Below are 22,181 nucleotides of genomic sequence, written 5' to 3' on the forward strand. Positions count from 1 at the left end.
CAAATGGGTCTCATTATCAAGAAAATTCATTATAGTACATAAGAATCAGAACTTCTAAAGAAGATTAATTAGGGGGTTGATTATTTGCATTGCAGAATAATTCCTGACTTCATGAAATCATTTTTGGATACTAGAGTTCCTGTGAGCATCTTAGTATCGATTTATAGGTCACCAGTCACTTAGCCAAAGTGCTTGGCAGAGTAAACTCTTAACTCTAAAGAACTAACCACCGCTCTTTAGTGCTTCTCAACACTAAACATCTGAAATGTTCATTATTTCCTAATTGTCAAGGAAAACAATATAATTTCACAACAGATATTTAGACACTCCATCAGAAAACACAAAACATCCAAAAATTCAATGCAGAAATAACTACAATTTCTTGAGTACTATAATATATCAAAAATGTCACTGTGTTTAATCCTCTCATAATCCTAGTAAAGCAATATATTATTATCTCAGCTTGGTCAAGTAATTTATTCAGGAGCACTAAATTATGTAAAAACCAAATTTTTCTGATTCTTTCCCTTACACCAAGTTCCCCAATCAGCATCTCTTAGAATAAACTTGCTCACAAACAGCTTGGAGACCATGTGTGTTTGGGTTAATTTTTGCTCTTAATATATGTTCAATATGTGTTGCCAGTGTTTAAATGTTAGATTTCACGTAAAGGTCTGAATATCCTAGCTGTCTCAAAGAATCAGAAGGTCTGGAAGCCCTGTCCCTGCAGTCCTGATGGTGACAGGCTGGGTGGGTCCTACCTCAGCAGGGGCTTGAGTGCTGCAGATTGTGCTGGTTCTCACCCCTCTGTGTTGCATCCACCAAAGGAAAGCGAGTGTCATCTGGGATTTATCCTATTCCATCCAGCCCTCATTGCTTACATTGATATCTTCCTGGTACCTGTTGTCACTGCATTTGCAACCCCAAATAAAATCTCTCTTCCACTTCCCTCACCCTAATTCTGATTCCAAAAGCTCTCGTTCTGTATGTCTGAAACTCATTTTTGCATTGTTCTCATTTCCCAAGAGTAGTTGGGCTTAAGGAATATTGATCTTAAAGTTGTTCTGCACACAAGTAATTCTATTATATTGTTTCCTCACCTGTTGGGAAGCTTTTGCCTCGGCACTTAATAGCCCATCTTGTTTTCATTTCTTCTCATTCCTGGGGGGCCAGGTTTGGTGTTGATGGTAATGGTGGGACAGGAAGAAATGCCTTCAAGTCATCTCTGGGATGACCATTGAGCTATGACCAGTGAGCTGGGACCACTGACCTGGTGGAATGGCCTTAGTGAGTAACAGACTGCAGTGATGTGTCAGCTTTCTTATGGCACAGGAACAACCAAATCTCTTATATTTCAGTGGCCTGGTTCCCAATAGACCCTGCAGGCCCTACAGGTTGTCTTCCCAAGCTGCCCCTTGCTTCACACCACCACCTTCCACCCCGCAATATTATAGAAGGACACCTAGTCAGACAAAATGATACAACTTAATTTTATTAGGACAAGGTTGGTGGGCACTGGAGTGGCACCTTCCGGGGCCAGGACAGGCACTGGGGAGGGGTCACAGGATGCCACGCGGGCACCTAGAAGCCACAGCTGCCCTCCACAGTGCGGCACTGCACCATGCGCAGGAATGTCTCGACCATATCCATGTCCTTCCTGAAGCAGTGGAGCAGCTCGTAGTTCTTGAGCAGTGAGTCATCGTTCTGTGAGTCTGTGTCAAACGTGCTGTAGGTCTGCTTGAAGATCTGCCCAGTCCGGGGGCTGCCATCTTGCAGCCTCTGCAAAGTGAAGGAAGAGAAGGAGAGGCTGAGCGCTTGGTCACTGTTCCCTCCCTCCCTCTCTCATTCATTCATTTTCCTCCCTCCCCTTCAGGGTGTAGAGAAAGACCTGGAGGATTGATTCACCAGGGGAAATGAAGACTAAGGTGAGTTCTCTTGGGTCAGGGCCTGACTGCTAAAAAGAGGGCAGCAGTGTTTCTCTCCCCCAGCCCTCGAAGCCAGTGAGGTTGCAGGATTGGGGAACCCTGGCGCCACCCTCACCCGCATCAACGTTTGGATGCCTTCCTCTAGGTTCTTTAGGAGGTCATAGGCATCGCTCTCCGAGGTGCCATACACCAGGTTGTTGGCAAACACACTCCCGAGTAACTGCACGGGCTCCAGCCACGACTGGATGAGAAGCAGGGAGATGCGGAGCAGCTCTAGGTTCTGCAGGGGAAGGACACGCAGTGGCTGTGCTGCCCGGGGGCTCTGACCACAGGCCTCCCCTATCCCCACCTTGGGGAGAAGGTATCCACTCACGGATTTCTGCTGCGTTTCCTCCCTGTTGGAGGGTGTGGGAATAGACTCTGAGAAGCAGAAGGAGGCCTGGGGGTTCCCCATGAGCGAATGCTTCTTTTCCTTTGGGATGTAGGTTTTTTCCTAGGAGAAGGACCCCCCCACCAAGAGGGACTGCTGGTCTCTATGCTGGAGACCAGCTCCCATTGTTACTTCTCTGAGAACCTTGCTCAGTGTATGCTCATCTGCCGGCATTTTCGCTTCAGAAAACAACCGTGAACTCCTTAGTCTCCTCCCATGACTTCCCAGGCGGGGGAAAGTCACCCCTTCCTGCCACCCCTGACACGCACCCATTCCCCAAGAGCTTACAAACTCCTGGTAGGTGTCAAAGGCCAGTTGGTGCAGGCGATGGGCTTGCATCATAATGTTGTCAAAAAGCCTGGATAAGGGTACGCTTGGGACCCTACCAGCCTCTTGAAGCCAAGGCAGGCAGAGGAGAGCAAAAACCAGGAGCAGGGATGTCCGGGAGCCTGGGGAGAAACCGGAGGGCAACGGAGGGAGCCAGAGAGCAAGAGGCCAATGCTCTCCCCGCCCCAGGAGCTGTTTGTTTTTCTCTCTCCATCCCTCCAGGGACCAGGAACATTCTGATATTGGTTAAATATCTGGGCTTAGATGGCGATACTCACATTCAGAAGCCCCAAACCTGAGGGTTAGTGCCCCCGTCCCATCTACAGGGCGCCACCTCTCCCCTCGGGACACATCGTGTCGAAAGGGATTTTAGGGGCGCTTACCTGCAGCCATTGCAGCTAGGCGAGCTGTCCACAGGACTCTGAGTGGTTCGGGCAGTCGGGCTTTGAGATCCTGGAGCTGGTCTCCTGTGGGCTCTTTTTATACCCTGGCCCCTTATCTCTGGCTGCTTGACCCCACCTATTTCTCTGTACGTTTACTCATGGGACCCCTGATGCGGCTGTGCTAATGGCTAATTTAGAAACTCCTCCCACACATGCTGGGATCATGCCCCCTGGCTTGTCATGTTTCCCTTCCCACCGTCACCAACACTGTGAGGGTTGTGCACAGAGGGTCAGCCAGAGATACTACCCAACCTGTCCTCTCTTTAAGGGTCAGGTGGGTGCCCTCTGGCAGCACGCCATGGTGGCCAACCTGAACGCGGGGAAGGATGTCATGATAGCCAGTCCTTAAGACCTCTACCGACCCCATCCCACTCTCTATCCTATCCCTTTCCTCCTCCTCGCATGTTTCCCCTCCACCAAGCAGAGAGAATGTGTGTTTTGGGAAAAGGCGGCAAGCACAGGCAATAGATTGCAGGGGTTCTGGGCAGGATTCAGTCCTGAATTCCACTTTTGCTGACTCCTCCTGGGCCAGCCCGAGGCAGCTGGATGCAGTGCTAATACTGACCACTAGAGGGTACCAACCACACACTTTCCTCTCCTCTTTCCCTGAGCCTTGGGGCGGGGGCGGGGGCGGGGGCTCCCCCAGGTCCCTGGGAGGACGAATCTACACTTGAGGTATTGTCCCAGGTCCTTGGACCTGCAGCAGGGATACAAACCAAGAAACAGAAATCCTGGGGACAGACACGGACCACAAGCGCTTCGTCCTATGCCCTGAAACCATCAGAGAATCTAAAAGTTGTAAGAGCTCTTGAAGGTTTGAGTCTCTTCCCCAGCTTTGGAACTCAGAACACATCAGGCCGAAAGATGCCCTGGATAAAAAAAAAAAAAAAAGTCCTTTCTCCAGAGCAGGTAGTGTGGTGCTACTCAGTTATTTAGTTATTTTAGTTTCTTTATTTTATTTTATTTCTTTTTTGTGATGGAGTCTCATTCTGTCACCCAGGCTGGAGTGCAGTGGCATGATCTTGCCTCACTGCAACCTCCACCCCTGGGTTGAAATGATTCTCCCTCCTCAGCCTCCCTAGTAGCTGGGATTACAGGCTCCCACCACTATGCCGGGCTGTTTTGTACTTTTTTAATAGAGAGGGGGTTTCAGTATGTTGGCCAGGCTGGTCTCGAACTCTTGATTTTAGGTGATCCACCCTCCCTGGCCTCCCAAAATACTGAGATCACTGGCATGAGCCACCGCTCCCAACCCAGTAATTTCAGCTTCTAAATCCCTCTGAGTGCAGGGATCCTGCCCCCAACACAAGGGGCTCTTTGCCTCATTTTGTCTTTCCATAAGGGGCAGCTTGTTCTTTCTCTATTCCCAGGTGAGAATGGCCCAGTGGCATGGGGTGCCTTGTAGAAACCTCACAGCAGGACAAGGCGAAGGAAGAGAAGGCCAGGACTGAGCCTCCTGTCTCCTGGTGCCCAGAGTTGGGGCTATTTCAATACCATCTGGAGGTCACAAGCATCAGATGCCCCCAGAGGTGAGAGCAGGAAAGAACATCCTCACGGGCACTGAAATCATCCCCCGCTGAGTTTAAGAGCATCTAGCACTTGACGCTATAGAAACAGAAGCAAGGAAGCAAGGAAACGCTTCTAGAAGTGGTTGGCTGTGGTGTTGGCAACCAACATTGAAAACCCACAGCCCTGTAGCCCAGGATGTGAATGCTGGGGCCCTGCCATCTCCCCCCTTTCGGAGCAGAAGACAGACCTCCTTTTTCTGCCGTCATTCCCGAAGCATTACCCGACCAGCAGCCCAGACTCATCATCTGCTGGGAGGGCCCTGGGCTGTGGGCTGTTCTCCAGGCAGGGCTGCAGGAGGGTCCAAGAGGGGTGTCATCAATGATACCAGTTCTGAGAAAACTGGGGCCCAGGGAGGGTGGAGACACCTCTTTCTCCATTCTCCTTCCAGCACCAGCAAAGAGGAGGAGCCAGGTGGGAATGGAGGAGGGTCCCTGAGCTCCACTTAGCTTCTGCCTCCCCCACCATCCTTCCTCCAATGTGAATTGGGACAGACGGCGCCCCATGACAGGGTCTTTTAGCCAGTGTTGGGGACTTAGATGTGGATTTTCGGCCATGGAAGAAGTCTCCAGCCTCCCTTAGGAATGAGCCCTAGCAGGGGCCCTAACTAGGGATCACTGCACAACTCCGCAGATAGGCACAGGGCTGGTGAGGCTCCCTAGACGGGTTACTGCCAGGAACACGTGGGAGCAGCCAGGGTACGGGAGTGTCTCCTGTCACCTCTCCACTTCTGTTGACCCCAGAGTTATGGTGACTCAGAGGACTCCAGGGAACCCTGGGGAAACAACTTTACAAAGGGTTACCATGGCAACCATGGACCAGAGGGAAGAACTGAGGCCCACAGGTGTGGGCAGAAGTCGGTGATCCTTTTCTGTAGTCTAGATCTTCCCAGGGCCTTGAGCAATGGAGACCACGTCCATCATTCATTGCTAGTAAAAAATCAACTTTGAATTAGACTTGAGATTTTCCTGACAGTCCCGGGAAGTGGCCCACTGTTGGGGCATCACTTGGGGCCAGATCCCTGGCTCCTGCAGGCTGAGAGACTACCCAACAAGAGCCTCCGCATGGCCAGTGGGGAGAGGCTGGGCTTCGCATCTCTGGTTTCAGCCTCAAAAGGCTCAGGATAGGCCAGACACTGTGGCTCACACCTGTAATCCCTCCACTTTGGGAGGCCGAGGTGGGTGGATCATGAGGTCAGGAGTTCAAGACCATCCTGGCCAAGATGGTGATATCCCGACTCTACTAAACAAACAAAAATTAGCCGGGCATGGTGGCAGGCACCTGCAATCCCAGCTACTCAGGAGGCTGAGGCAGGGAATTGCTTGAACCCGCAACATGGAGGTTGCAGTGAGCTGAGATCACGCCACTGCACTCCAGCCTTGGTGACAGAGTGAGACTCTGTATCAAAAACAAAACAAAACAAGACAAAAAGCTCAGGATAATCTCACAATCATCTTGGTTCCTTTAAAGAACCTCCCTTTATAATTTAGGATTAATGAATTTCTCTGTGTGTTTGGAAGCCCTTCCTATGTCCAACCTTGACTAACTTTAGGGTTCTGTGTGCCTGCTGTGGAAAGTCGCAGATCTGCTGTTGATCCTAAAGTGGTGTCTTTCAGGCTTTGAGATCTCCTGTTAGGTTCAAGACTGTGGGGTTGAGGACAATCACATTTTTCGAAGCCATACTCACCGGGTCTTAGGGATCGCCTCCGAGGGACTGGTGGGCGCTCCTTCCACTCCCACTTTGGTGATTTGCGGCGCACACTTCCCACCTGCAGCTCTGTTCTTTCTTCCTTGAGATCAGAGGCTGTTTATCGTACTGGGACATACTCTACCTCCTTTTGGCTTCTAATATCCTTTCTCTGAATTTGGTACCGAGTCAATTACTCAGCTCATTGGATTAAGGTCTTCAGGGAATATTATGTGGGGATTCCCAAGGGCTCTCCTAGGGGAGGTGAGGAAGATGATCAATACTTCTGCGTGTCCACCATGTGCTTGGGACTCTACTGAGCCATAGGGATGTGAGTGAGGATACTGAGGCTCAAAGAGATCAGGTGGCTTGCCTGGAGCTCTCCCACTATCCAAGGCCTATCCAAGGCCCCCAGGCTTTCCTTCCATGCCAAGATCTTTAGAAACCTCATCTAGTAAAGATGGTGGCACTACTAGGCATGGACAGAGCTTGCCTCAGTGCAAAGCTAGCAGGACAGGGGTCAAGTCCCTGCACAGAGGATGTTCCATGAAGATGGGGGGAATTGAACATGAGGAATTCAGCAGCAGAATGAGGTGTCTATAGGCATTAAGGAAAGTGGTAGAAAACAACCACCCAGTGTAGCTCGGTTTAGTGAACCGAGGCACATCATGCTGCCTATTTGTATTGCACGTTTCAGTGTACATCGTGTTTCACTTCCTGTATCTCGTTGGACCCTTAAGCTTGCCACATGATATGGCCGGGGGGTTCAGGCACGGAGAAAGGGCCTTGGAAGGCTTGGGGAGGAGAGGGGCAGGCACTGTTGTGTGTTGATGGGGTATTGTTTGCACTGGTTGATGATCTCTGAACAACCAAGAAGTACATAACGATCTACCTAACCGGACGTGCTAAGTAATTTCACTTTGGGGATGATTCTCCAGGGAGACAATCCATTGACAGAGAAGTGAAAAACATCGAGATGTGTCTAGTAGTTGTAGGAAGTCTGGGGTGCTTTCCTGATGGGGTGTCCTCAGCTGGAAATAGCCTCTCCTTCCTTTGACCTGTCCTGTGGCTATTTGCAGACATTTTATTCCTCTTACCAGACTGTAAGCTCTTTGAGGCTGGATTTCTTTTCTTTTCTTTTCTTTTTGTTTTTTGAGATGGAGTCTTGCTCTGTTGCCCAGGCTGGGGTGCAGTGGCACGATCTCAGCTCACTGCAAGCTCTACCCACCCCAGGTTCACGCCATTCTCCTGCCTCAGCCTCCTGAGTAGGTGGGACTATAGGCTGTCCGCCAGCACACCCGGTTAATATGTTGTATTTTTAGAGATGGGTTTTCACCGTGTTAGCCTGGATGGTCTTGAACTCCTGACCTTGTGATCCACCCGCCTCGGCCTTCTAAAGTACTGGGATTACAGGCGTGAGTCACTGTGCCCGGCCTGAGGCTGAATTTCTGCCTTTCGTCTATTCATTCTTTCACTCATTCTTCTATTCGTTCATTCACCGATTCCACAAGTAGTTGTTGTCTATAACATTTGCCAGAGATTGTACCAGGCAGATGGGCATATCTAGATAAACAAAACACATGATCCTTTCTCTTCTGGAGCTAACAATCTACTGGCAGCAGAGATAATAGCAAACAAGTAAGTATGTAACAGTAAAATAGAAATTTGGAATTCGAAACATTCCCATGAGGTAAATAGGTAAGATATGGAGGGAGGGAATAAGCCAGAAGGTGACAAGACGAGGCAGCTGGCACAGCTCTAGGCCCCGGAATTCAACAAGCGTCTACTGAGTGGACCCAGCACATGAGAGGACAGTGCTAAGCAGAGAAGTCAAATGTCCACTGGGCTGGGCATGGCCAGGTCGCCCATGCTGTGTCTGGACGTCCTCCTGCTGGTATAATTATTTTAAAATGACAGGACAGGGAAGGGCGCCATGGCTCATGCCTGTAATCCCAGCAATTTGGGAGGCCAAGTTGGGCAGATCACCTGAGGTCAGGAGTTGGAGACCAGTTTGGCCAATATGGTGATACCCCGTCACTACCAAAAATACAAAAATTAGCTGAGCCTGGTCGCGCATGCCTGGATCCCAACTATTCGGGAGACTGAGGCAGGAGAATCGCTTGAACCCAGGAGGCAGAGGTTGCAGTGAGCTAAGATCGTGCCAGTGCACTTCAGCCTGGTTCCCAATAGACCCCGTGGGCCCTACAGGTCGTCTTCCCAACCTGCCCCTTGCTCCATGTCACCACCCTCCTCCCCATAACATTATAGAAGGACACCTAGTCAGACAAAATGATGCAACTTAATTTTATTAGGACAAGGCTGTTGGACACTGGAGTGGCACCTTCCATGGCCAGGAGTGGCAATTGGGAGGGGTCACAAGGGATGCCACCCAGGCATCTAGAAGCCACAGCTGCCCTCCACAGCGCGGCACCGCACGGTGCACAGGAATGTCTCGACCTTGTTCATGTCCTTCCTGAAGCAGTAGAGCAGCCTGTAGTTCTTGAGCAGTGTGTCATCGTTGTGCGAGTTTGTGTCAAACTTGCTGTAGGTCTGCTTGAAGATCTGCCCAGTCCGGGGGCTGCCGTCTTCCAGCCTCTGCAAAGTGAAGAAAGAGAAGGAGAGGCTGAGCGCTTGGTCACTGTTGCCTCCCTCCCGCTCTCATTCATTCGTTTTCCTCCCTCCCCTTCAGGGTGTAGAGAGAGGCCTGGAGGATTCACGAGAGGAAATGAAGACTAAGGTGAGTTCTCTTAGGTCAGAGCCTGACTGCTAAAAAGAGGGCAGCAGTTTCTCTCCCTCACCCCTCGAAGCCAGTGGGGTTCCAGGATTGGGAACCCCTGGGGTCACCCTCACCCACATCAGCGTTTGGATGCCTTCCTCTAGGTTCTTTAGGTAGAGATAGACGTTGAAGTTCGAGGTGCCATACACCAGGTTGTTGGTAAACACACTCCTGAGTAACTGCACGGGCTCCAGCCACGACTGGATGAGCAGCAGGGAGATGTGGAGCAGCTCTAGGTTCTGCAGAGGAAGGACCAGCGGTTGCTGTGCTGCCCGGGGGCTCTGACCACAGGCCTCCCCCATCCCTGCCTGGGGGAGAAGGCATCCACTCACGGATTTCTGCTGTGTTTCCTCCTTGTTGGAGGGTGTCGGAATAGACTCTGAGAAGCAGAGGGAGGTCTCGGGGTTGCGCAGGAATGAATACTTCTGTTCCTTTGGGATATAGGCTTCTTCCTAGGAGAAGGACCACCCACCAAGGTCTACCCTGCAGACCAGCTCCCATTGTTACTTTTCTGGGAACCTCACTCAGCGTACGCTCATCTGCCTGCATTTCTGCTTCAGAAAACAACCCTGAGCTCCTTATTCTCTCCCAGGACTTCCCAGCGAGGGAAAGTCACCCCTTCTTGCCACCCCTGATGTGCACCCATTCCCCAAGAGCTTACAAACTTCTGGTACGTGTCAGATGCTAGCTTGTGCAGGTGATGGGCGCAGAACACAGCGTTGTTAAAAAGCCAGGATAAGGGAATGGTTGGGAAGGCACTGCCCTCTTGAAGCCAAGGTAGGCAGAGCAGGGCAATAGCCAGAATTAGGCATGTCCAGGAGCCTGGGGAGAAACCGGAGGGCAACAGAGGGAATGGAGAGCAAGATGCCAGTGCTGTCCCTGCTCCAGGAGCTGTTTTTTTTTCTCCCTCCCTCCAGGGACCAGGAACATTCTGAGATTGGCCAAATATCTGGGCTGAGATGCCCCCGTCCCATCTACAGGGCTCCGCCTCTCCCCTCAGGACACATCGTGCAGAAATGGATTTTAGGGGCGCTTACCTGCAGCCATTGCAGCTAGGTGAGCTGTCCGCAGGACTCTAAGTGTTTCAGGGAGTCGGGCCTTGGGATCCTGGAGCTGGTCTCTTGTGGGCCCTTTTTATACCCTGGCCCCTTATCTCTTGCTGCTTGACCCCACCTATTTCTCTGTACGTTTACGCATGGGGCCACTGATGTACCTGTGCTAATGGCTAATTTAGAAGCTCCTCCCACACATGCTGGGATCATGCCCCCTGGCTTGTCATCTTTCCCTTCTCACCGTTACCAGCATCGTAAGAGTTGTGCACAGAGTGTCGGCCAGAGATACCACCCAACTTGTCCTCTCTTTAAGGAGCAGGTGGGTGCCCTCTGGCAGCACATCATGGTGGCCAACCTGAACACGGGGAAGGATGTCAGGATAGCCAGTCCTCGAGACCCCTACAGACCCCATCCCACTCTCTATCCTATCCCTTTCCTCCTCCTCACATGTCTCCCCTCCACCCAGCAGAGATAATGTGTGTGTTGCGAAAAGGCACCAAACACAGCCAATAGATTGTGGGGGTTCTGGGCAGGATTCAGTCCTGATTTCCACTTTTGCTGACTCCTCCTGGGCCCGCCTGAGGCAACTGGATGCAGTGCTAACACTGACCACTAGAGGGAACCAACCCCACACTTTGCTCTCCCCTTTCCCTGAGTCGGGTGGGCGGTGGTGGTGGGGGGGAGCTCCCCCAGGTCCCTGGGGATGAAGAAGCCAGACTCATGGTATTGCCCCAGCTCCTTGGACCTGCAGCAGAGATGCAAACCAAGAAACAGATATCCCGGGGACAGACACGGACCACAAGCGCTTCCTCCCCTAGACCTGAAACCATCAGAGAATCGAAAAGTTGGAAGAGCTCTGGAAGGTTTGAGTGTCTTTCCCAGCTTTGGAACTCAGAACACATCAGGCCGAAAGATGCCCTCTCCAGCCATGGAAGCCCCTCCTCTTTTTTCTCCCCCTCCTTTCCAGAGCTGTATAGAGCTTATCCAGTTGCCAAGGGCCTGCCTGTGCATTCTCACGTCAGACCTGCCACTTGTCTTGTGAAGGAGGTGTTATTATCATCCCGTTTCACAGGTCAAGACACTGAGGCTGAGAGAGACTGATTGCATGAGCTACCTCAGCCAGGGCAGCAGATCTCCACAACCTTGCTCTTCCCACATTGTGTTACTCAAAGTCCTTTCTCCGGGCCGGGCACGGTGGCTCATGCCTGTAATCCCAGCACTTTGGGAGGCTGAGGTGGGTGGATCACTTAAGGTCAGGAGTGCAAGACCAGACTGGCCACCATGGCAAAACTCCATCTCTCCTAAGAATACAAAAATTAGCTGGGCGTGGTGGCACAAGCCTGTAAAAGTGGGAGGCTGAGGCAGGAGACTCACTTGAACCCAGGAGGCAGAGGTTGCCGTGAGCCAAGATGGTGCCACTGCACTCCAGCCTGCGTGACAGAGCGAGTCTCCATCTCAAAACAGATTTAAAAAAAAAGTCCTTTCTCCAGAGCAGGTAGTGTGGTGCTACTCAGTTATTTAGTTATTTTAGTTTCTTCATTTTATTTTTATTTTTATTTTTGAGATGGAGTATCATTCTGTTGCCCAGGCTGGAGTGCAGTAGCACAATCTTGCCTCACTGCAACCTCCACCTCCTGGGTTCAAGTGATTCTCCCTCCTCAGCCTCCCTAGTAGCTGGGATTACAGGCACCCGCCACTATGCCAGGCTAAGTTTTGTACTTTTTTAGTAGAGATAGATTTCAGTATGTTGGCCAGGCTGGTCTCGAACTCTTGAGTTTAGATGATCCACCCTCCCTGGCCTCCCAAAATAGTGAGATGGCGCGAGCCACTGCTCCCAACCCAGTTATTTCAGCTTCTAAATCCCTCTGAGTGCAGGGATTCTGCCCACAACATAAGGGGCCTTTTGCCTCATTTCGTCTTTCCATAAGGGGCAAATTGTTCTTTCTCTATTCCCAGGTGAGAATGGCCCAGTGGCATGGGGTGCCTTGTAGAAACCTCACAGCAGGACAAGGCGAAGGCAGAGAAGGCCAGGACTGAGCCTCCTGTCTCCTGGTGCCCAGGGTTGGTGCTATTTCAATACCATCTGGAGGTCACAAGCATCAGATGCCTCCAGAGGTGAGAGCAGGAAAGAACATCCTCACGGGCACTGAAATCATCCCCCGCTGAGTTTAAGAGCATCTAGCACTTGACGCTGTAGAAACACAAGGAAGGAAACAAGGAAACACTTCTAGAAGTGGTTGGCTGTGGTGTTGGCAACCAGCAATGAAAACCCACAGCCCTGTGGCCCAGGATGTGAATACTGGGGCCCTGCCATCTCCCGTCTTTCAGAGAAGAAGACAGACCTCCTTTTTCTGCCTTCATTCCTGAAGCATTACCCGACCAGCAGCCCAGACTCATCATCTGCTGGGAGGGCCCTGGGCTGTGGGCTGTTCTCCAGGCAGGGCTGCGGGAGGATCCAAGAGGGGTGTCATCAATGATACCAACTCTGAGAAAGATGGGGACAAGGGAGGGTGGAGACACCACTTTCCCCATGCTCCTTCCAGCACCAGCAAAGAGGAGGAGCCAGGTGGGAATGGAGGAGGGTCCCTGAGCTCCACGTAGCTTCTGCCTCCCCCACCATCCTTCCTCCAATGTGAACTGGGACGGACAGATAGCACCCCGTGACAGGGCCTTTTAGCTAGTGCTGGGGACTTAGATGTGGGTTTTTGGCCATGGAAGAAGTCTCCAGCCTCCCTTAGGAATGAGGGCAGCAGGGGCCCTAACTGGGGATCACTCCAGAACTCCGTAGATGGGCACAGGGCTGGTGAGTTTCCTGAGACAGGTTACTGCCAGAAACACGTGGGACCAGCTAGGGCAGGGAGTGTCTCCTCTCTCCACTTCTGTTGACCTCAGAGTTATGGTGACTCAGAGTACTCTAGAGACCCCTGGGGAAACAACTTTACAAAGCGTTACCATGGCAACCATGGACCAGAGGGAAGAACTGAGGCCCACAGGTGTGGGCAGAAGTCGATGATCCTTTTCTCTAGTCTAGATCTTCCCAGGGCCTTAAGCAATGGAGACCATGTCCATCATTCATTGCTAGTAGAAAATCAACTTTGAATTAGACTTGGGATTTTCCTGACAGTCGTGGGGAGTGGCCCACTGTTGGGGCATCACCTGGGGCCAGATCCCTGGCTCCTGCAGGCTGAGAGACTACCCAATAAGAGCCTCCACATGGCCAGGCGGGAGAGACTGGGCTTCGCATCTCTGGCGTCTGCTTCAAAAGGCTCAGGATAGGCTGGGCGTGGTGGCTCACGCCTGTAATCCCAACAGTTTGGGAGGCCGACACAGGTGGATCACCTGAGGTAAGGAGTTTGAGACCAGCATCGCCATCATGGTGAAACCCATCTCTACTGAAAATAGAAAAATTAGCTGCTCATGGTGACGTGCGTCTGTAATTCTAGCTATTGGAGAGGCTGCGGCATGAGAATTGCTTGAACCCGAGAGGCAGAGGTTGCCATGAGCCAAGATCATGCCTCTGCACTCCAGCTGGGGCAACAGAGTGAGACTGACTTTGTCTCCAAAAAAAAAAGAAAAAAGAAAAAAAAGGTAGAAAAATCCTAATCTCTGAGGTCACCATTATCTAGCTCCTTACCCACTGAGAAGCACAGATGGGAAGCAGGAGCCCCAGGGCCACCATGGCTCGAGCAGCATTATCATTTAGTCGGAATCCATAAGAACACCCTAGGTTTCATCTGGGACTCCCTGCCCATGGGGAAGATGGGAAAGAAGAGTTGACTCAAAGCAGAGATCTGCTAGTGCTCCGTTAGTAAGGAAAGCTGTTGGGTGGAGGGGACCACATTTGGGTGAGGAGAGGGAGCAGGGTGTGAAGGTAGTGAGGGAGTGTGGTGCACCGAACTCAGCTCTTTGGGAAACCGTTTTTGCAGACAAGCCATGGTTAGAGGAATCCCGATGCTCTGGCAAACAGACCTGGCTGGAAGGGATGGAACACAGGCTTGCTTGTGTCCCAAAGGGAAACCCAGCTCCAGCCTTGGTGTGTACCTGGAATGGGGTGGTCTTTGACCTTGAAGTGCCACAGAAGGCAACCCAGAACCACACCAGAGCCTACTGCTGCACAGCCACTAACCAGCTGGGCTCTGTCAGCAAAGACATTGCTGTCATTGTTCAAGGTAAACTTTGCTGCTCTGCTGCCGGGCGGAGGATGGAAATCCCTCAGGGGTTTGGGATTCTTATCCAAGGATGAAAATAAGAAAGATTCTACTAGGTTGGGAAGAATGAGACTCAGAAGTGGGCCTGGTGGGCTGGGGTGGGTGATCCTCGTACTTTGTGACCTTCCTAACTCTGTCTTCTGTGCTTGGACAGGATTGGATGAAGGAATCAGCTCTGCCCTCTTTGTCGTTATTACCGTTGCCCTTGGAGTGGGTGTCATCACCATAGCACTGTATTTGAGCTATCGGCCCTGCAAAGTGGACGGGAGGAAATTGCTCTCTAGACAGAAAGAGGAGGACAAAGAGGAGAAAAGCCAGTTTACTGTTGAGGAAGAGAAAAGTACAACTCATATAATTGACAGCTATTTGATGGAATGAGACTTCTGCTACTGTGGTTTCCCAGGGAGGGAAGAAGGGATAGAGGAGAAAGGAAGAAACAGAATGGCAGGCTGCATTTCCCTTTGTATTCTTCTGTCTGTAAAACAGTGTTTCAGGCCCCCATGTCCCAGGTCCTGTGTGTCCAGTACGTCCACAAGCTCACCTTTCCCTCTATCTCTCTCCCCTCCTTTTTTTTCTCTTTTTGAGATGGAGTCTCACTGTTGTCACCTAGGCTGGAGTGCAATGATGCAGTCTCGGCTCACTGCAACTTCAGCCTCCCAGGTTCAGGTGATTCTCCTGCCTCAGCCTCCCCAGTAGCTGGGATTACAGGTGCACACCACCACGCCTGGCTGCCATTTCTTTATGGTTCCCACTGCCCTTTTCTCTTAAACGTCATGCTAAAGACAGGCACATCTTAGAAATGCAACTCATATGTCATGGTTTTCTGATTTCTAACTGGGAACTCAATTTGTAGTCCAGGGACAGGACTTTGAAGGGAGTAAGTATCAAATACGGGGCTAGGAGTCAGAGCTCTGTTCCCATCTCCACTTTCCATTGCTCCCTTGACCTGGGCTTCTGGAGTGCCAGCTCCCAGAGCTGAGCTTGTTGACATCATTAAGGATCAGTGGCAAGCTTCAACTCAGTAACCATCTGTTGTGGGTCTTGGGGGAGTATACAGATGGTAAGAAATTCCACTTTGGGCTGGACAAGCATCCTATCTAGCCCAGTGTCCTGTCTGTGAAGTAGAAGGTAGAGTTCTTCCACGGAATTGGCGTCATAGGTTAAGCACTCCAAACATCTCTGAATTCCTTTTGACAGAGAGATCAACTGTGAGTTCACATTTGCCAGTTTTCTTTTTTTTACCCATATGGGCGTCTAGGTTACAGTTCCAATGTTTACTCTCCCTTTTCATCAACAAGTGGATATTTTCATCTGTCTGAAAACAATTTCCCTGAAACTTCAAGAGGAATCCTCTTGTGCAAACGTTCATATGATTTTATGATTCAGCTTCCTTTCTTGTCCTTGGAAAAGAGTATATTCACCCTCGGAGAAGGCATGAGGAATCATAAAACCAGATCTTTTCTTCCAAATCAGTCAAGAAATGTTCACTGGAAAGTTGCTATGGTAAAAATAAAAGTGATTTTATGATATCCAAATGCATTTCTCTACCCTTCTGTGTCATTGCTGAAAGCTCTTATTATGTCAAACAGTTGCATTTTATAACTTTTTTTTTTAGATGGAGTCTCGCCCTGTTGCCCAGGCTGGAGTGCAGTCGCGCAATTTCGGCTCACTTCAAACTCCACCTCCCAGGTTCAAGGAATTCTCTGCCTCAGCCTCCAGAGTAGCTGGGATTACAGGTGCCCACCATCATGCCCAGCTAATTTTTTGTGTTTTTAGTAGAAACAGCGTTTCACTATCTTGGCCAGGCTGGTCTTGAAGTCCTGACCTCGTGATCCACGCACCTCGGCCTTCTAAAGTGCTGGGATTACAGGTGTGAGCCACCGCTCCCAGCTGCATTTTATAACTTTAAGGACAATTTCTAAGGAAAAAACACCGTGTTGATAGCATAAACAACCAGCCCAGGGCAGGGGGTGCATTAGCTCAGGGCAGCAGCCTATTTGACCTGCTTTCAAAACTAAAATTCAGGCCGGGGAGGTGGCTCACACCTGTAATCCCAGGTCTTTGAGAGGCTGAGGCAGGCGAATCACTTGAGCCCCAGAGTTGGCAAATATCCTGGACAACATGGTGAAACCCCATTTCTACAAAAAATACAAAACTTAGTGTACTATACTGGCACGTGCCTGTAGTCCCAGCTACTTGAATCTGCGGACTCAGAGAGTCTGAGGTGGGAGGATCACTTGAGCGCGGGAGGTGCAGGGTTGCAGCTAGTTGAGATCATGCACTGCACTCCAGCCTGGGTGACAGAGCCAGACCCTGTCTCAAAAACAAAACAAATGAAACAAAAACAAAAACTGAAGTTCAGACTTCCAGATAGAGAGAGGTGCGTAGCCTTCCAAATTGCAGATACTAGCTAGAAAAAATCGTGGCATCAGACACCAGAAAGAAAACATTTTCCCATTCTTCTCAGACCTCCTCTGAGTCTGGTGTTATAGATTAAGTATAAAAATAACCCTTTGGTTTCACCACATACAAAGCAGTGGGGATGCAGCGGTGAACAAAACATTGTCCCTGGCTTCCACAAATTTATTAGGAAAGCTATTTAGACAAACAAGTAGGAGATTACATTTGTGCATGAATTCCTATGACTGGGAAAGCAGATTGTTAAGAGAAAGCATAACTCAGATCAAAGAAGGCTTCCTGGAGGGACATGAATTATCTTGACTTTGCAAAATAGCATCATCCCCCAACATGACCTTTTCAACCTGGATGTTTCCACTAGGTGGAGCTACTGCTCTCTCATCCTGTGAGTCTGATATAAATCATCCACCTTCCCTGAATCGAGCATTTGGGGAAATAAGTTAAGAAGCAGGTTTCAGAGACAGGAGTATAGAGCTGCACCATCCGGGGATCCACAGCCATTTCGGTGTCAGGATCAGCCGCATCAGGGCTGTAGTTATCCTTTATCTGCAAACCCTGCCTCATGGCCTCAGTGTCTTGAAGCACAGCAAATCTAAAAAGGAAGGGAAAAATGAGCCAGGTGTGGTGGTGTGCACCTGTAATCCCAGCTACTGGGGAGGCTGAGGCAGGAGAATCGCTTGAATCTGGGGCGTGGAGGTTGCAGTGAGCCGAGATCGCGCCATTGCACTTCAGCCTGGCCAACCGAGCAACACTCCCGTCTTGAAGAAAATGAAAACAAAAACAAGCAAACAAACACAAAACAAAACGAACAAAACCAAAAAGGGAGGGAAGAAGGGGGCCACTTGGACTTTCTAGTTCCAGCAGGGAGAGCCTGGAGACTTAGCCGGCTGTTGCCTTTGCTTGTCACTGCCACAGGGTGTCAGTGTTGACAGATGGTCCCACACAATACCATCAAACCAAGTGGGTCTGCAGATCCGGGTTCCCAGCTGCTGTGGATCTCTGAGGGAGGATGATCTCCTTCTTCAGGGCCTAGTCCAGCTGCGCTTGTCCTCTTGCTTGGGTTTCCAGGGTTCCAGTTCTTAGAGCTCAGTAGTTTGGAAGAGCTGTCCCGCAACGGTCTTCAGAGTAGGCTGGGTTACTTGGAACCCTTGTAGACTTGGAAACTCTGTTTGCTTTCCTTCCCGAAGGATCCACACCACCAGGGGTCAGGCAGCCCCTTCTCACTGATTCTTTCTTTCTTTCTTTTTTTTTTTTTGGAGATGGAGTCTCGCTCTGAACTCCCAGGCTGGAGTTCAGTGGCGTGATCTCGGCTCACTGCAACTTCTGCCTCCTGGCTTCAAGCAATTTTCTTGTCTCACCTCTGGAGTAGCTGGGATTACAGGTGTGTGCCACCATGTCCCGCTAATTTTTGTGTTATTAGTAGAGACAGGGTGTCATTATGTTGGCCAGGCTGATCTCAAACTCCTGACCTCAGGTGATCTGCCCACCTCTCAAAGTGCTGGGATTTCAGGCTGAGCCACCATGCCCGGCTTCATTGATTCTTAAAGCAGGAAGGGTCTCACATCTCTCTTCCAGTATAATAGAGCTTCTGAGGGTAGCTGCCTTCATTGTCTATAGGAGGAGGCCCCACCCCCTAAATGGTTTTGATCATATTCTTTCTGAACATTAAAGCAAGTGGCTCACGCTTAAATTGCAGCTACCTTGATTATCTCCAGAGGAAGAGTGGCCTTTAATACTCCAAACGTTTGTCGTCTTTATTATTATTTTTGAGACAGAATCTTGCTCAGCCACCCAGCTGCAGTGCAGTGGCATGATCGGCTGAGTGCAACTCTGCCTCCCGGGCTGGAGCGATTCTCATGCCTCAGTAGCTGGGAATACAGGTGTGCACCACCACACCTGGCTAATTTTTGCATTTTTAGTAAAGATGGGGTGACACCATGTTGGCCAGGCTGGTCTTGAACTTCTGACCTCCTCCCACCTTGGCTTCCCAAAGTGCTGAGATTACAGGCATGAACCACCGTGCCTGGCCGTTTATCCTCTCAAGGATGGTCAGGGTGGCATTTTGGTGTCTTTCTCTCTAGTCCTGAGAAAGCATAAGTTATATCTTTAGTGGGACTTCTTACCATAGGATTAATAATAGTATTTACCTTAGAAGATTATAATTAGAAAGAAATGACATAATACTTGTAATAAATTAGCATGGTGTTCACATTTGTTGGTTTTAATTATTACACTGATAATTCTGGTGGGAATTAAGCACATCATTGTAATCACAGTGAACTCAAAGCAAGAATCAGAAATCCATGGTGACCTTGAGGGCCATCAAAAGTCATAGACACCGTGCACAGCTTTCCGATTTTTCTAGTCTTTTTCTTGCTCCTTCCCCTACTTTCTCCCGAGTTTGGTCCTCTATGATTTAGGACTACTAGTAGGGTGACCAGTCCTATTAGCTGAGTTTGCATTGAGCTGAGGGATTCTTGGAAGGAACGTGGGACTTTCAGTGTTGACATTGAGAAAGTCTCCTGAAAATGAGGACAAGTTGGTAACCCTAATCCCAGCGGTGCTCATCACATGCCTCAGCACTCCAGGGCCTTCTGAATTAAAGAAGCAGCCAGGCAAAGTGTCAGCTTGTCTTGGCCTAGAAGCCCAGACCTGATAATTCAGAAGAAAAGGGAAGGGGTCAGTTCTGCTCTCAACTGTGTATAAAGGGACAAAACTCACCATGTGTATTTCAACAACGCTCATGGAAGAAATTCAGAAGTGGTCATTTTAGGTTAGGGTAAATTCAAAAAAATGACAGAGTCAGGAAAACATTATCCCAGGGGTCAAGGATGACTCGAGCTCTGCCTACTGAACTCCTCCTTGTGCCAGTCTCACTAGTCTTATCTTTAGGAAGAGTTTTCATTATAAAATACCATTAAGGGTCAGGCGCGGTGGCTCATGCCTATAATCCTAGCACTTTGGGAGGCCAAGGCGGGTGGATCCCCTGAGGCCAGGAGTTTGAGACCAGCCTGACCAACATGGCGAAATCCTGTCTTTACAAAAAACACAAAAATTAACCGTGTGTGGTGGTGCACGCTTATAATCCCAGCTACTCAGGAGGCTGAGGCATGAGAGCCATTTGAACCCGGGAGGTGGAGGTTGCAGTGGGCTGAGATCGCACCACCGCACTCCAGCCTCTGTTTCAAAAACAAAAACCAAAATGGACTTTTAACATATTTAGTTGTGAGAGTATATAAGCATTTTACCATTTTACGTGTACATCTTAACCATTGTATGTGTACAGTTCTGTCACATGAAGTACATTCACATTGTCATGCAACCATCACCACCATCCATCTTCAGAACCCTTTTCATCTTGCACAGTCTAAACCCTTTGCTCATTGAATAGCTCCCTATTCCCTCCCTCCCCACAGCCTCTGGCAGCCACGATCCTACTTTTTGTCTCTATGAATTTGACTGCTCTGAGTACCTCATATGACTGGTATCAGACAGTATTTGTCTTTTTGTGACTGGTTCCTGAGAAACACTTTTGAGATGACTGGTTGGAATTCAGAGCAGGTGGCACCACAACTGGCCCAGGTGTCTCATCTCCTTATTCTCCTTTTTCCCTGTTAAACCAATACACCTGTGGACATGAGGCTCTCATCTCTGCGGTCCCTAACACAGTGGTTCTCAACCTTGTTTACACATTAGAATCACCTGGGAAAGTTTTCAAACTACTCTTGCCTGTACCAGATTCCAGGCTAATTATATCAGAATCTCAGGGACTGAGGGCTTACATATGCATCGTTTAGAAAACACCCTAGGCATCTCAAATTTGCAGCGGAAATTGCTGTCCACACCAAGTTGATGAGCTGAAAAGTAGAATAACTGTGGGTAAATCAAAAGAGTTTAAAGTAGATGGTCTTTAAGGTCTTTTTATATTCGAAAATGTGCAAAGTCATGTAGTATCTTTCTAATTCTCAACCAGCAGTGGTTGAGTGCATTCTCCTATACCGGAAGGGAGCTGGGTGGACACTCTCTGGAGTGTGGCTCCCCCTGCAGTTCAGTTTTATGTTAGGACCACCCCACTTTAGAACCCTCTTAGTCACCCAGGTAGGCGCTGGACATTGTCATTCCCCTATCACGTGCATTCAACAAATACTTACAAAGATGGGTCACCTTTCCTTTTAAAACACGCAAGCCAAGAGATAATTAAAATTGTGCTCACTCTATCGACTTCTAAAGACCGTGAGATTTCTAAATAATTTTAAGGCCGAATGAAGGACGCTGCAGGAATATTGATTCCAGCTTTGTGCAAGAAATAGTTTTCTGCAATGAGAGTGGTTTAATAGAATGAGGAGCACTGTGAAAAAGTGATTCCCTTGGTCCTAGTGCTACACACTCGTAATTGGAATACTGACTATAATGGATGCCGGAGGATAAGATTCCCAAAGTAGAAGAAACTAGACTGACTTATGAGGCCCTTCTAACTTCAAAATGCCATAATTTTAAAGCCAGATAGCAGAAGAACTACGTAAGATGTAGGAATGACTTCTGAACTGAGAAATGCAGCAGCTCCAGAGTTCTTCTTATTTCAGCTTTCGGCCACTCCCCAAGGACTGAGTTATTAACTGTAAAATAGCCAAAAATGAACACAAATGGGTCTCATTATCAAGAAAATTCATTATAGTACATAAGAATCAGAACTTCTAAAGAAGATTAATTAGGGGGTTGATTATTTGCATTGCAGAATAATTCCTGACTTCATGAAATCATTTTTGGATACTAGAGTTCCTGTGAGCATCTTAGTATCGATTTATAGGTCACCAGTCACTTAGCCAAAGTGCTTGGCAGAGTAAACTCTTAACTCTAAAGAACTAACCACCGCTCTTTAGTGCTTCTCAACACTAAACATCTGAAATGTTCATTATTTCCTAATTGTCAAGGAAAACAATATAATTTCACAACAGATATTTAGACACTCCATCAGAAAACACAAAACATCCAAAAATTCAATGCAGAAATAACTACAATTTCTTGAGTACTATAATATATCAAAAATGTCACTGTGTTTAATCCTCTCATAATCCTAGTAAAGCAATATATTATTATCTCAGCTTGGTCAAGTAATTTATTCAGGAGCACTAAATTATGTAAAAACCAAATTTTTCTGATTCTTTCCCTTACACCAAGTTCCCCAATCAGCATCTCTTAGAATAAACTTGCTCACAAACAGCTTGGAGACCATGTGTGTTTGGGTTAATTTTTGCTCTTAATATATGTTCAATATGTGTTGCCAGTGTTTAAATGTTAGATTTCACGTAAAGGTCTGAATATCCTAGCTGTCTCAAAGAATCAGAAGGT

General features: G+C 49.0%; 1 protein-coding gene and 1 pseudogene across 2 annotated transcripts; both read right to left on the reverse strand.

Moving 5' to 3' along the window:
* Positions 1–1,476: 1,476 nt before the first annotated feature.
* Positions 1,477–3,188, reverse strand: LOC114673169 (somatotropin-like). 2 transcript variants are annotated; one of them, XM_077969692.1, is made up of 5 exons: positions 3,066–3,188; positions 2,644–2,804; positions 2,299–2,418; positions 2,041–2,205; positions 1,477–1,779 (listed from the first exon to the last, which is right to left on the reverse strand). In XM_077969692.1, the coding sequence occupies exons 1-5, from the start codon at positions 3,073–3,075 to the stop codon at positions 1,582–1,584; spliced, it is 654 nt and encodes a 217-aa protein (XP_077825818.1). In that variant the 5' UTR covers positions 3,076–3,188; the 3' UTR covers positions 1,477–1,581. The 2 variants fall into 2 exon arrangements, with proteins under 2 accessions (XP_077825818.1, XP_077825817.1); XM_077969691.1 differs by having other exon boundaries at positions 2,041–2,418.
* A 5,480-nt stretch (positions 3,189–8,668) lies between these two features.
* On the reverse strand, positions 8,669–13,885 carry LOC114673170 (uncharacterized; annotated as a pseudogene).
* Positions 13,886–22,181: the final 8,296 nt, after the last annotated feature.

Source organism: Macaca mulatta, chromosome 16, assembly GCF_049350105.2.
Source record: "Macaca mulatta isolate MMU2019108-1 chromosome 16, T2T-MMU8v2.0, whole genome shotgun sequence".
Taxonomy (NCBI): Eukaryota; Metazoa; Chordata; class Mammalia; order Primates; family Cercopithecidae; genus Macaca; species Macaca mulatta.